This window comes from Mobula hypostoma, chromosome 1 (assembly GCF_963921235.1).
Source record: "Mobula hypostoma chromosome 1, sMobHyp1.1, whole genome shotgun sequence".
In the NCBI taxonomy this organism is placed as follows: Eukaryota; Metazoa; Chordata; class Chondrichthyes; order Myliobatiformes; family Myliobatidae; genus Mobula; species Mobula hypostoma.
This window is the reverse complement of record NC_086097.1, coordinates 111433305-111449479: the sequence shown is the minus strand read 5'-3', so window position 1 is coordinate 111449479 and position 16175 is coordinate 111433305. Positions and strand designations below refer to the sequence as shown.

Here is a 16175-nt window from a genome sequence, read left to right as displayed (position 1 = left end):
GTCTCTGTAATGGCCACTACATCATAATTCCATGTATATATCCAAGCTCTCAGTTTGTTCCTGACGCTTCTTGCATTGAAGTACACACACTTTAGCCCTTCTACCTTACTATCCTTACACCCTTTATTCTGCTTCTCTTTCCTCAAAGCCTCTTTATATGTTAAATCCAGCTTTACTCCATGCACTATACTTACAGTTCTCGCATCACCTTTATCCTCCTCCACCTCACTATCTGCTCTAACATTCTGGTTCCCTTCCCCCTGCAAATCTAGTTACAACCCCCCGGAGCAACACTAGCAAACCTTCCCACAAGGGTATGAGTGCCCCTCCAGTTCAGGTGCAACCTGTCCCGTCGGAACAGGTCCCAGTCTCCCTGGAACAAGGCCCAATTGTCCAGAAACATGAAGCCCTCACTCCTGCACATCTCCTTAGCCACATATTTAGCTGCATTATCTTCCTATTTGTAGCCTCACTAGCATGTGGCATGGGTAGCAATCTTGAGATTGCAACCCTGGAGGTCTTGTCCTTCAGACTCCCTAAACTCCCTTTGCAGGACCTCCTTCTTCCTATCCACATCATTGGTCCCTACATGGACCATGACATCTGGCTGCTCACCCTCCCTCCTGAGAATACCTAGAACTCGATCCGAGATATCGCGGACCCTGGCACCAGTGAGGCAACAGACCATCCGGGATTCTCGATCTCTCCCACAGATCCTCTTATCTGTCCCCCTAACTATCGAATCCCCTATCATTACTGCTCTCCTCTTTTCCCTCCTTCCTTTCTGAGCTGAGGGTCCAGTCTTGGTGCCAGAGACACGACCACTGCAACTTGTCCCTGGTAGGTCATCCCCACCAACAATATCCAAAACGATGTACTTATTGTTGATGGGAACGGCCACAGGGGTGCTCTGCTCCTTCTGTCTATTCCCCTTCCTTCTCCTGATCGTCACCCAGCAACCTGCCTCCTGACTTTTAGGGGTGACTGTCTCCCTGAAACTCCTATTTCTGCCTCTGCCTCATAAATGATCTGAAGTTCATCCAGCTCTAGCTCCAGTTCCCTAACTCCGTTTGTCAGGAGCTGCAGCTGGATGCACCTTTTACAGGTGTAGTCGTCAGCGACAATTGTGCTCACCCTGACTTCCCACATACTGCAAACGGAGCACTCGACTGCCCTAACTGCTGCCTCCATTACCTACTCCTAAGTTAATTAAAGGAACTTACCCGGCCTTACCTCACTGGGAGCAAGCTTGTCCTCAGCCTCAGCTCACTGAAGCCTCTTGAGCCAAAGCCACCCACTAATCCGTCGCCCGCTCCATTAATCTGCTCGCTTTTTAAACTCTCCCGCTGTCTCACAGGTCAACCTTCACACGCTTGCGCAGTTGTGCCCCGTTCAAACTGACGAAGAAATGACTTTCCTCATCTCAATCTGCTCGCTTTTTAAACTCTCCAGCTGTCTCAGGCCGACCTTCACGCGCTTGCACAGTTGTGCCCCGTTCAAACTGCCGAAGAAATTACCTTGTAGAAATTTGCGAGTGCCTTTGATGACATGCCAAGTCTCCTCAAACCCCTAATAAAATGTAGCAGCTGTCATGCTGCCTTTGGTATTGCATCAAGGTGCTGGGCCCAAGGTAGATCTTCAGAGATGTTGATGCCCAAATATTTTAAACTGCACACCCTTTCCATTGCTGATCTCTTATTGAGGACTTCTGTGTTTTCTCAACTTCCCCTTCTTGAAGTCCACGATCAATTCCTTGGTCTTGCTGACTTTGAGCATAAGGTTGTTGTTGTGACACCACTCAACTAGCTGATCTATCTTGCTCCTGTATGCTGCCTCGTCATCTAAAATTTTGCCAACAATAGTTGTGTTATTGGCAAATTTATAGATGGTGTTTGAGCTGTGCTTAGCCACACAAGTCATGGGTGCAAAGACAGTAGAGCATGGGCTAAGCACTCATACTTGGTATCCAGTATTGATTAGCAACAAAGGGGGATGTTATTTGTGTTCCTCACTGACTGTGGTCTCCCAGTGAGGAAGTGGAGAATCCAGTTGCAGAGAGAGGTACAGAGGTCCAGACTTTTGGAGCTTGACTAAAACTGAGGGTGTGATTGTGTTGAACGCTGGATCTGTAATCAGTAAACAACATCTGACATAAGTATTGTCCAGGTGATCCAAGACACAGTGAAGAGCCAGTGAGATTGCATCCGCCTTAGACCTGTAGTGACAATGGGCAAATTGCCACTGGTCCAAGTCCTTGCTTTGGAAGGAGTGGATTTTGGCCATGACAAACCTCTCAAAGAGCATCATCACAGTAGATGTGAGTGCAACTGTGTGATAGTTCTTGAGGCAGCTCACCCTGCTCTTCTTGGGCACTGGAATGATTGTCACCCTTTTGAAACAGGTGGGACCTCTAACTGCAGCAATGAGAGATTGAAGATGTCATTGAAGACTCCCACCGGTTAGCTGGCACAGGTTTTCAGTGTCCTACCAGATAGAACATCAGGGCTTGATGCCCTTCAAGGGTTCTGCATCTTGACAGATGTTCTGACATCGACTTCAGAGACGAACACAGTCATCAAATGCTCCAGGGGTTCACACGGGTGTAGTTTTATTCCCCCTTTCAAAGTGTGTGTAAAAGGTGTTGAGCTCATGTTGGAATGAAGCATCACTGCCATTCATGTTGTTAGGTTTCACCGTGTAGGAAATAATGCCTTGTAAACCCTGCCAGACCCAATGTGCATCCGATTCAGTCTTTAACTTCAATCAGAATTGTGTTCTCGCTCTTAAAATAGCTTTCCATAGGTCGTGCCTATACTACTTGTATGCTAGTTCTGGATCACTGATCTTGAAATCCACTGATTTTACCCTCAGCAGATTATGGATCTCCTGGTTCATCCACATCTTTTAGTTTGGGTATGTTTGGTATGTTCTCACTCATCCACACAGTTCTTAATGAAGCTGATGACGACTGTGGTGTATTCATTCAATCTCAAAAGATGATTCCGTGAATATTGTCCGATCCACCGTCTCGAAGCAGTCGGCTAAGTGCTCCGCCTCCTCCTTTGACCATACCTTCTTGGTCCTCACCACTGCTGCTGCAGTTTTTAGTCTCTTCCTTTATGCTGGGAGTAGATTTACAACCAGGTGCTCAGACTTTCCAAAGTGCAGGCTCAGGATAGCACGGTAAGTGTTTTTGATGGTGGTATAACAGTGGTCAGGTGTGTTGGCTCTCCTGGTTCCACAAGTGCTATGTTGGTGGTGGTTCAGAGACTTCTTCAAGCTGACCTGATTAAAATCCACCCGCCCCCCCCCACCCACCAATGATAGGAAAGGCATCCAGGTGCACTGTTTTGTGATTGTTGATCATGGTGCTCCTATATTGCCTGCTCAACGTTAGCCTGAAGAGAAATGTTCACTGCTCTCGGGATGATCCTTTCACAGATGAAAAGGACGACATTTGACCTCAAGATGTTCCAGGTCAGATGAGCAGGACTGAGACAAACTACCACATCTGTGCACCACAATGAATTAATCATAAAGCATACTCTACCTTCTCTACCATTTAAAAAAAACGCTCCGTTTCTTTGGTCTTTGCAGTGGATGATGAAGCCCTTGAGCTGCAGCACAGTGTCTGAGATGTTGGAATGAGCCATGTTTCTTAAATGAAAGTACACAGCAGTTCCTGATATCTCTCTGGAATTGCAATCTAGCTCTGAGGTCTTCAATTTTATTTTCCAGAGACATTCGCCAGCAGGATAGTTGAGAGGCCTCTGTGTTTCATTCGCACCTGCAGAATGGATCACCTTTCATTCTTCTGTTTTCTTAAAGCGGAACTGCACTCATGACCCAAGATCTGCCAATGTTGCTAAATTTGAATATCGATAGATTTTTTAAAGTGTCTTAAAACAATGTTGCTTACTGTGGATTTCAGCTGTAGTACTCCTAAACAAAAATATTTGATGATTCCCATCGAAGCTGCATGCATAGTCGCCACTTACCGGCGTCTTCTTGATCAAAGGCTTGATCAAGATGCTTAAGCTTTATAAAACATTGGGCAGGCTGCACGTAGAGTTTTGTGATTAATCTTGGGCTCCTAATCTAAGACAAAATGTGCTGGCATTGGAAAGGGTCCAAAGGAAGTTTGTGAGAATGATTTTGGGAATGGGTGTTTAATGGCTTTCTTTGCTCTATGGAATATTGAAAGGCCTAGGTAGAGTGAATATGGAGAGGATATTTCCTATAATAGGGGAGTCTAGGACCAGCGGACGAAGCCTCAGAATATTCATTTAGAACAGTTGAGATATTTCTTTAGCTGGGGGATGGTGAATCTGTTGAATTCATGGCCATAGACTGCTGTAGAAGCCAAGTCAGGGATATATTTAAATTGGAGGTTGATAAGTTCTTAATTAGGGTGTGAAAGGATACAGGGAGAAGGCAGGGGAATGGTGTTGGGGGATAATAAATCAGACATTGTGGAATGGTGGAGCAGGCTCAGTAGGCTAAATGGTCTAATTCTGCTTCTGTGTCCCATGGTCTTATACATTGCAAAAATTGAGTACAACAGTTGGAATGCCATATTTCAGTGGTACAAGATGTTGGTGAGATAGCACTTGGAGTATTGTGTGCTATTCTAGTTGCCCATCTATCAGAAGGATGTCATTTTAAGGAAATATTTTAACCTTTGTTCCTTTTCTTAGATGTGCAACAAGCTTCTTAGGCCATTTTGTTTGGGTAACCCTACCCTTCTCTATCATAGGCAGGTTGCCACTCCTGCTTTTCATCTCAGCTCTCCAACAAGAGCAAGAGCAACACCCTGTGTGTTAACTGTTACTCCCAAGCCCATGGGTGTCATCTGTCCTCCCTGGTACCTAACCTCAGCCCTACCTGCAGATGTATCCTTTGTAAAATGTTCTGCTGAATTATGCTGCTGTGTCTATCCTGTGACAAATATATTTGGCAACCAGTCAATGACTCAATCTAATATAAAACTGCGGAGATCTTCCGGTGTCCAACAGCCTCTTTTACAGTATTGTGTGTCTTTAAGGTGAGATTCTTATTTGCACAAAGAAATAGCACCATTTCTATATCTTTCAAAACTCCTGCCCTGTATTTTTCCCAGGTACCAGATGGTACCTCTCTAGTGAACTTTGTCCTAGACAAATAATGTAAAGACATCGGGTTTTGCAGAAGAGCATGTTTTTCATCATTATCTACTCTTGAGGCTGTGTAGCAGGACACCTGTGTGTTCTCAAAACATTCATCACCATTTTTGACACATGAAGGAGGAAACAAATATATCTTCTGGAAATTTTTAATTCATTGAATTAGAAAGGGTGCAGAAAACACTCAAGGATGTTGCAACTGTAGGGGTGAGTTGTAATGAGATATTGAGTCTGTTCCACCAGCTGGGCTGAAGAGCCTGTTTTCCAATTTGAATAATTCATTCTGAGAACCATTTTCTAGCTGATTTTGAACTCTCATCTGAAACTTGTACAACCTTTGTGCAAAATAGAGTAAATAGAATAACTTCAAGGTTTCCCCTTACTCCTGGAATCATTTGGGTAAATTTCTACTGCAATGTGTCCTCACTTCTTTTTTCATGCTGTGCTCAGAGCTGGACACAGTGCTCTAGTTTGGCTACCCCAAGTTGCTAAATGTTTTTAGTAATCTTTTTGCTGATGTATTCTAAGCTCTTATTTATGAATCACACAATTCTATTGCTTCTGTTTATGCATACACCCTTTTCTTTCAATTTGTACTCTTTTCCTTTTCCCATGTAGAAGAAATGGGAAAATCCTGGGATTGCTTTCTGGGATCAAGAATTAATATGTAGATAATGGTGCATGCAGATCAAAGTTTGAGACTTGCATTAAATAAACACTGCAGATGCTATCGATCGAAAATAAAAGAACACTTTGCAGGTCATGCAGGATTGCGGGAAAGAGAAATGATCTTAACATTTTAGGGCAAAATCTAATATGAGGCTTATGATGTTTTGCAAAAGCATGGAGAAGCTAGCTTGTCATTGCTTTCAGAATATCTGTCCCCTGCCTTGCACCAACGTCGTATGTGGCATTATTTGTAGTTCAGAAGATGTGTGGCTTTTGAAGGACTAACTAGTTGATCTGGGAAATGTTGCAAAGTATGTTTGACAATCACAAAAATGTGTGTGTTAGGCACAACGTCTTTAGGTAGACAGACAACAGCACAGAAGCAGTGAACCCATTAGACCAGGTTGGTGTTTATGCTACACACCAGCTGCCTCTTACCATCAACATAATCTTCTATTCCTTTTCCCTTTGTGTTTATTTGGCTTCCTTATTTGCATGTACCCTTTTAATTCAGCTATTTGTAACATTCAGTTAGAAAAATTTTCAGGAAGCAAGATATATATATTTTTGATGCTAATATGAAAGTATTAATTATTTGTATATCAAATTATTAATTTGTTTAGCAAGGTGAAACTGTTGCTGACGTGAGAACGTTGCCCAATGCCTCAACCCTTGACAATATTCGAACAATCTTTGGAAATGCTGTGAGCAGGTATGGTTAACTTGTGATGTACATTTATTTATCTTTCCAGTTACCCAGTTCATTCCGAGAATCATAGTAACACAGTACAAAAACAGGCCCTTTGGCCCACTCAGTTTGTGTTGGCCATCAACCACCTATTTACACTAATCCTACATTAATCCTATTTTATTTTCCTACATTCTTCCCAGATTACATAACTCAAATATATAATAAGGGTAATTTTGCAGTTGACCAATTAATTTGCCAGTGTTGATGTCTTTAGGATCAGAGGCAAAACCAGAGCACCCAAAAGAATCTCATGCAATCACAAGAAGAATTTGTGAACTACAAGCAGATGGTAGCTAAAGCAACGATTGAACTAAGGCCTCTGGTATGTGGTGTGAGGAACCAGTACTTCAGACTGAGCCACTGTGCTATCTTATCTCTATTTAAAAGGATGTCTGAAATTGTGTAACTTCTGAGCTCACAAGATGTTAGTTTGCCAACTGATGTCACTTCAAATCATAAACTTCAAATTGCCAAAATCTGCGGCAGAAGTTTTTTTTTTCGTCTCAGACATCCATGTCACAACAAGGCTTTGCTCCCAGGTGATCTCATGCCTTTTACGCTCGCTTTGACCTACAAAACTTTAAGGCAGCTCCATGAACTCCCACAGCCCCAACAACCCTGTGATTTCAGTCTCTGAGGCCGATTGGGAGCATCCTTCAGGAGGGTGAACTGATGGAGAACATCTGGCCCAGGCGGTGTAATTGGCCAAGTACTGAAGACCTATGCTAATCAACTGGCTGGACTGTTCACTGATATCTTTAACTCACTTCAGTTTGAAGTACCTATCTGCTTCAATTATACCAGTGTCCAAGAAGAACATGGTAAATTGCCTCAATGGCTATCATCCAGTAGCACTTACATCCACAGTGATGAAGTGCTTTTAGAGGTTGGTGATGAAACATACCATCTCCTGCCTGAGAAGCGACTTGGATCCACTCCATTTTGCCTAACATCACAGCAAGGAGCACTGTCATGAGAAAGCAGCGTCCTTCATCAAGAACCTCCATCATTCAAGCCATGCTCTCTGTTCACTGTTGCCATCAGGATAGAGATGCAGAAGCCTTGGGTTCCACACCACCAGATTCAAGAACAGTTATTATCCCTTAACATCCAGACTCTTGAACATGAGGTGTTAACTTCACTTAGCGCAACACTGAACTGAATCCACAAACTTACAAGGACTTTACAAATTGTGTTCTCAGTACTTATTGATTATTATTATTATTATTTTAGAGTCATAGAACACTATAGCACAGAAACAGGACCTTTGGCCATCCAATCCGTGCCAAATCATTTAATCTGCCTGGTTCCATCAATCTTCACCCCAACCGTAACCTTCCATAAGCCTATCCAAATTTCTCTTGGATGTTGAAATCGACCCTGCATCCACAACTTGCGTTATCAGCTCATTCCACATTCTCACTGAGGAAAGTTCCCCACTCATGTTCTCTTTTAACATTTCACTTTTCACTCTTAACCCTTGAACTTTAGCTATAGTCTCACCCAACCTCAGTGGAAAGAGCCTGCTTGCATTTAGCCTATCTATACCTTCATAACTTTGTATACCTCTATAAAATCTCCACTCCATCTTCGTTGTCCTAACTTATTCAACCTTTCCTTATAACTTAGGTCCTCAAGTCGAGTCATAGTCCTTATAAATTTTCTCAGCGCTTTTCCAATCTCATTGATATCTTTCCTGTAAGTTGGTGACCAAAACTGCACACCATACTCCACCAGCGTCTTATACGGTTTCAGCATAACATCCCAACTTCTGTACTTAATACATTGATTTTCAAAGGCCAATATGCTAAAAGTTTTCTTTATGACCCTATCTCCCTGTGCCAGCAGTTCGAATAAATTGTGGACCTATATTCCCATATCCCTCTGTTCTACTGCACTCCTCAGTGCCCTACCATTCAGTGTAAGAGCTACCCTGGTTGGTCCTACCAAAATGCAACACCTTGCACTTGTCTGCATTAAATTCCATCTGCCACTTTTCAACCCATGTTTCCAGCTGGTCCAGATCCCTCTGCAAGCTTTGATAGTCTTCCTTGCTATCCACTACACTCCCAATGTTGGTGTCATCTGCAGATTTGCTGATCTAGTTCACCACAATATCAACCAGATCACTGATATAGATGAGAAACAACACAGACCCAGTACTGAATCCTGTGGCACACCACTAGTCATAGGCCTCCAGTCAGAGAGGCAATCATCTACAACCACTCTCTGGCTTCTTACTTAAAGCCAATTTACTACCTCATCTTGAATGCCAAGCGACTGAACCTTCTTGACCAATGTTCCGTGCGGGACCTTGTCGAAGTCCTTGCTGAAGTCCGTGTAGACAACATCTACTGCCTTGCCTTCATCAACTTTCCTGGTAACTGCCTTGGAAAAGCTCAAGGTTAGTTAGATGTGACCTACTATGCATAAAGCCATGTGGACTATCCCTAATCACACCATCTATCCAAATACTTATGTATCTAGTCCCTTAGAGTACCTCCCAATAATTTGCCCAGGACTGATGCCAAACTCATCAACCTATAACTTCCTGGCTTACTCTTGGAGCCTTTTTTTCAATAATGGAGTAACATTAGCTATCCTCCAATCCTCCTGACACCTCAGCTGTGGCTAATGTTTTAAATATCTCTGCTAGGGTCCCCTCAATTTCTGCACTAGCCTCCCACAGGGTCAGAGGGAACACTTTGTTAGGGTCTTGGGGTTTTATCTACCCTAATTTGCCCTGAGATGGCAAACACCACCACCTCTTTACCCTGAATAGGGTCCACGACCTTGAGATCTCCCCCATCTATTTTGGCTGCACACATAGATTACCATTCTGATCTTCCAGAGGACCAATTTTGTCCCTTGTCATTTTGCTCTTAACTCATCTGTAAAAGCCCATAGGATTCTCCTTCACCTTGTGTGCTAGCACAACCTTGTGTCTTTTAGAGCTACTGATTTTCTTCTGAAGTATCCTCTTGCATTTCTTGTACTCAAATACTTTATTTTGTTCCTGCCTGCCTTTACCTGCTAACACCTCCTTTTTCTTAACCAGGGCCTCAATATCTCTTGAAAACCAAACCCTAAACCTGTTATCTTTTCCTTTTATTCTGACAGGAACATATAAAAACAGTATACTCTCAAAATTTCACTTTTGAGGCCTCCTTAATTCACAATTGCCAGATCCTTTCTCACGTCATCAAAATCGACCCTTCTTCAATTTAGAATCTTAACCCAAGGACCAGACCTATCCTTCTCCATAAGTACCTTGAAACTATAATCATTGGATGCAAAGTGTTCCCCTACACAAATTTCTGTTACCTGCCCTATCTCATTCCCTAATAGGACATCTGGTATTGCACTCTCTCTTGTTGGGACTTATTTGTACTAATTAAGGAAACATTCCTGAACACATTTGGCAAACTCTATCCCATCTAGCCCTTTTACAGTCTGGGAGTCCCTGTCAATATGTGAAAAGTTAAAATCCCCTACTATCACTACCTTGTTTCTTGCAACAGACTGACATCTCTACAAATTTGCTCTTCTAAATCTCGTAGACTGTTGGGTAGTGTATAATATCCCATTAACACGGTCATGCCTTTCTTAGTTCTACCCATAAAGTCCCACTAAGAACAGCTTTCCAATCTGTCCTGACTGAGCACTGCTGTGACATTTTTCCTGATTACTAATGCCACCCCTCCCCCTTAATCCCTCCTGTTGTGGGGTGAATGAAATCACCGGAGAGACAGAGTCACTGGTAGATGCAAAGCAGCTTCTTTATTCGACACAACAAGGTACAGCAGGCATCATACGGACAGAGACGTTTTCGGTAGAAAGGTCTGCTAACCCAAAGTGGGCTCAATATTTATATGCTAAACACAAAGGGCAATCGCTATTTAAAAAGTTACAGACAATGCTCCCTTTTGAAGCTCCATGCAAGGCATCACGCCTTCTGACTTCATCCTTTCCTTCCAATGCCAACATGTCTGGGTTGATATCCACAGGCTTTAGGAGTGCAAGTTAAATCCACAATATATTTATTTGGCATTTTACGTGCTAACATAGAAGACAATTCATATCTATGAAGTATAGATAATACTGTCTTCGAAAGTACCTGTAAACTTCACACTTCCATCTACAGCGTCTGGCTAGTTCCCGATATTTACAGCTTTTAGGAAATGCATTGTTGTGAACTCAATCCACAGTACTTTGTCAAATAGAAGGCTGGTGGCCAGAGTCATGTAGGTGCAAATGAATCATCTACCCAAAAACTCACTGTAACACCTCCCACTCTAAGGCACCTAAAATAATGGAATCTTGGAACGTTGAGCTGCCCAACTTGTCCCTCCTGCAACCAAGTCTCACTAATTTTGTTTTTAACTTTTTGTATTGCACAATTTGTTGTCTTTTGCATATTAATTGCTTGTTTAGTTTTGTTCAAAGCTAAACGCAGTGGTGCTGCCAGATGAGCTAAACCTTCTTTGCTCAGTTCGATGTCGCCAACACTGAGTTCCCGAGGCGGGCTGCCCTTGCGACTTGCACCTTGATCATCTGAGGCTAAAGTACTCAGATGTTTCCAATGAATGGACAGCTGCAGGGCTATGGGACCGAACGGTATCACAGGGCAGGTACTCAGAATGTGCACAGCACAACTGACTGGTGTGTTTGCAGACGTTTTTAATTTCTCCCTCTTCCAGTGTAGAGTGCCCTCCTGCTTCAAAACATCCACCTGTACCTAAAAAGACCAAGGTAACATGTCTGAATAACTGGCGTTCTGTTGCACTCACCTCAATAATAAGCAAGTGCTTTGAGACACTGGTCAAGGACTACATTTGCAGCACTGGACCCCCTACAGTTCACCTACTGACACAACGAATCAACAAATGACATAATAGCCACAGCTATACACACCTGGAGAGGAGGGATCCTTATGTGAGAATGCTGTTCTTGGACTACAGTTCAGCATTCAACACCATACTTCCCTCCAGGCTGGTCAAGAAGCTCAGAGACCTCTGCCTTCACTCTACCTTGTGCAGTTGGATCCTAGACTTCCGGTTGGATCGCCAGCAGGTGGTAAGAGTGGGCTCCCTCAACACAGGAGCCCTCCAGGGCTGTGTCCTAAGCCCCCTTCTTTACTCTTTTACTCTCTGTACACCCATTACTGTGTTGCCACCCAGAACTCCAATCTGCTAATTAAATTTGCAAATGATACTACATTGATTGGTGTTATCTCAAATAATAATGAGGCAACCTACAGAGAAGAAGTCATCACCCTGATACAGTGGTGTCCAGAAAACAACCTCTCCCTCATTGTTGGAAAAGCAAAAGAGCTGGTTGTAGACTACAGGAGGAACGGAGACAGGCTCACCCCTATTGTCATCAATGGATCTGCGGTTGAGAGGGTGAACAGCTTCAAATTCCTCGGTATATACATCACCGAGGACCTCACTCGGTCTGTTCATACTGTCTGTGTGGTGAAAACACAATAGCGCCTCTTTCACCTCACACGGTTGAAGAAGTTCAGCATGAGTCCCCAAATCCTAAGGACTTCCTACAGGGGCAGATTTGAGAGCATCCTGACTGGCTGTATCACTGCCTGGTATGGGAACTGAACTTCCCTCAATCGCATAACTCTGCAGAAAGTTGCGCCGACAGTCCAGCACATTTGTTGATGTGAACTTCCCACTATTCAGGACGTTTACAGAGACAGGTGCGTATAAAGGGCCCAAGGATCTTTGGGGAACTGAGTCATCCCCACAACAAATTGTTCCAACTGCTACCATCTGGGAAACGGTACCACAGCATAAAAGCCAGGACTAACAAGCTCTGGAACAACTTCTTCCACCAGGCCATCAGACTGATTAATTCAAGCTGACACAATTATATTTCTAATTATATTGACTGTTCTGTTGTATATCTTACTGTACATAGTATTTATTACAAATTACTATAATTTGCACATTCAGACAGAGACTTAATGGAAATAAAGACAATTCAATTCCATGACTGTAGTTTTTCCATTGATTCTGTTGTGTTCCTTTGTATTTATTTTGAATGCCCACAAGAAAATGAGTCACAGGGTAGTATAAGTTGATATATGTACTTTGATAAATTTCTCTCTGAATGACTTCCATGGTCTTTGTTTCATGGCTATCTGGAGAAATACAAATTTCAGCTGTATATGCATACATGCTTTCGTGATAAGTGAACCTTTGAGTTTACTTTGAACCTGTGTAATTGGGGTCCTTGATAGCGGTGCCATCTTCTGGCCTGTCATTCAAAACTGCAGTTGCTATCTGTTTTTATTTGCAATTACAGTACTTGAAAGAACAAATGCTGCTATTTTCCCGTGGCCATGTGACTATTACACTTGTGTCCTACTGACCTGTAAACTGTCAACAAAGTTTGACTCAACATATAGCCCTCACTTGATGTAATCATGAACTTTCGACTGAAAAGCAATGAATCTGTACTGCAGCCCTGAGTCATCAAATCATCCATGCCCCTCTCCTGTAACTAGCTGGCTAAGTTGCTTAGTGTAGCAAAATTATTTAGAAATTGTGTCGGACAATATCATCTGCATGGGGACTTCTAAGGTCACTCATCAGTTCCTGAAAATAATTGGCTATGGATATGGTGGAATCCCAAACAATTTCATGTTTATTATTCATATCTGGGCAATTTAGAAACCCTTTTAGACTTTGAATTTCTTCTATTTTTCTTTCCATTCCAGGGAATTAATTGAAGTGTCCTTTGAAGAACCAAAATTTGCTTTCAAAATGAAAGGTTACATATCCAATGCAAATTATTCTGTGAAAAAATGCATCTTTTTGCTCTTCATAAATCGTAAGTGAACATCTTGAACTGATAGTTTTTTTTTTAAGCTCCAGTTTGGTTTATGAGCCAATTGCTGTCGTCCTTTTGAGCTCTTAATTTCCATCAGGATATCTCTTTCCTCCAATATGCTTGGAATTATAGAATTTCATTGTAGGTATGGTCTTTCTCTGTAGAAAATATAATGGGGAACTTGAAACATATATTGAGTCTACTAATGGTTAGAGCAAATCAGACATCCATCTCTTCATGTATGATTGAGTCGTGCTTCTGTTGGGCTGAGCTCTATGCTGGGAGGGAATCTATTCAGCTTTGTGCCTTTTCTGCACTATGGTGTAAAGACCTTATTGCTCACTTCAGTATTTGTCATAATTGAATTGTTTAGTACTTTCTTACATCGGTGGAATAACAATTTAAGCAATTAACAAGCGTCTCACACAGTGCAATGCAACATGACAGCGAATGTTGAAGTTGGAGAAAGCTGAATCTGCTGTTTGTCATTCTGTGATTCCATTAGGAGAAGTGCGCACTTAAAAGTGATCTTGCTTCCAAAGCAAAGCTGCACCAAGAATCAATATAGGTCGCATGAGGGAACATACCTATGACAAATATATTGTAGGGGACATGACACCACCTAATGATTATGTCCATTTTATTTGGCCTCAAATGTAGCAGAGAAATTAGTTTTATTATTATTATTTTACTTATGATCCTATCTGTCTGCATCTCATTAGTTTACCAGTATGATATGAATAGGAAAATTCATCCAGCAGGTCATAGTGTACCAAAGGACCTGTTTCTATGCTGTGTGACTAAACTCACACTGATAATCAAACACCGATTTATTACATTAACTCTATTTTGATTTCCGTACATCCTCACCAGCTCCCCCAGTATTTTATCATTTGCCATTTCCACATATTATTCTTGTTCTTTTCTGTCCCTTGCCATTTGAATTTTAGGATTGAAATGTGTAAATAAAGGATTGGAGTCTACAAGAAGCTCACATTGTTGTCCAAAGTTTAAATGCTTTTAAAAGAGCATGCGTGCGTTGGAAATGTGATAAATTTTATCTTCAGTTGTTCTATTATTTGAATCAGGAAAGCATTTAGAATTATGTATGTGGACTAAGATGTCTACCTGAGCTTAGTCCCATTTGTTTGGCTCATCACTCCAAGCCTTTCCAATCCATCTACCTGTCCAAATGTCTTTAAATATTTGTAATTGTATTTGTTTCTGTACTTTGATGCTCAGTTCATATACTAATGAGTCCCTGTGTGTGTTTGGGGGGGGGAGGGGAACTGCCTCTCAGGGTCTCTCTAAATGTTTGTCCACTTGCCTTAAATCTTTGCTCTGTAATTTTCATTTCCTCAATCCTGGTAAACAGACTGACCATTCATCAATCTATGCCCATCATCTTTTTATGTTTGCCCCTCAACTTCCTTTGATCTCAGGAAGAAAAGTCCCAGCCTCTCCTTGTAATTCGAACCTTCCAGTTCCGATAACACCTCATGAATCTTTTCTGTGCCCTTTCCAACTACTCTGAGTCAGTTATCTTTACTCCAATCTCACTTGAGTTGATCTCTCACTGCTGCTTTTGGTTTCTGTTTTTCTGCTTTTTAAAAATGATGATATGTTTTTTGACATTAACCTGGTGTGGTATTTTAAGTGATTAGTTTATCCCCAAGTACTCTACTTTGACTCTTAATATCCATGTGGTATTTGGCTTCTGAAACCAAACTGTGCTCATTCTTGTCTATTAGTGAAATTAATTTACCAATCACACAATCATTCCATACAAATTTGTTAACTTTTTTCCTGCATTGACCTATCCTTAAATTTGCAATAATAAAACTTAGTTGATATAACAGAATTGAAATTATACCAGAGTCCAAATCATTATCACTATCAACCTTTTCGCCTTTTGCCAGTTCAAGTGCTATCCTTAATCCAAATTCCTTCAAAAATACAGCAAAATGCATTGTTTGCATTTATACCCTACGCACAGGAGGGTGTGCTGGGGCAGCCTGCAAATGTCACCACACAATTCTGGGGCAAACATGGCATACCCACAATGTTTAGCAGAGCAGTACAGATCACAACAAACCAGGGCATGACAAGCAACAAAAATCCATAGTAAACTAAGTTCTGTTCCTCCCTCCCACCCATGCATATACACAGCCCTCAAACCCCAAAAAAGGCTGTCGTTTTCAGCCTCCAGTCTTCAGTAGACACGGACACAAAGACATTGGATCTTTGACTACGCCATCAGACTTGTAGAGCTTCGCAGACCCTGATGCTCCGATCAACGTGTCTTTGTTTCCGGACTTCCAATTCGACCCTTGGGCCTTGATCATTGTCATCAATCGATCACCAGGCCTTGTCGATGATGGGAGTTCAGACGCTAGGCTTTGACTCCAGTCTCACCGATTCATGAACCTAGAGGATCATTGGACCTTGTTCCTCCTGCTGGCATGGGAATCTGACTCCAGACCCCCCCCCCGCCCCACAAACTCACTGAACCTTGGAGGGTGGGTCACCAGCCTCCATCCATTCTGGTATGCTGGTGCAACTTCCAACCGGACTTCCTGGCAGCTTGAGTTTACCCTTCAATATCTGTCTTTTTTTTTCCCCCCAACAGGCCATAAATTAAAGGGACTAGTGTAGGATTTGTGTAAATGAGTAATTGATGGTCACCATGGACTCAGTGGCCAGAGGGCCTGTTTGCAGTTTGGATGCACTGTTGGTCAATGAAA

At 42.2% G+C, this 16175-nt stretch overlaps 1 protein-coding gene across 3 annotated transcripts in view; it reads left to right on the top strand.

Moving 5' to 3' along the window:
• The window catches only part of mlh1 (mutL homolog 1, colon cancer, nonpolyposis type 2 (E. coli)), a 112827-nt gene that overhangs the window by 48266 nt on the left and 48386 nt on the right, over window positions 1-16175 (top strand). For all 3 annotated transcript variants that reach the window (XR_010018787.1, XM_063054877.1, XM_063054883.1), the window contains exons 8-9: window positions 6455-6543; window positions 13319-13431. Coding sequence is in view for 2 of the 3 variants with exons in the window: in XM_063054877.1 (XP_062910947.1) it covers window positions 6455-6543; window positions 13319-13431 (202 nt within the window). In the remaining variant the exon portion in view is untranslated. The remainder of the gene's footprint in view (window positions 1-6454; window positions 6544-13318; window positions 13432-16175) is intronic.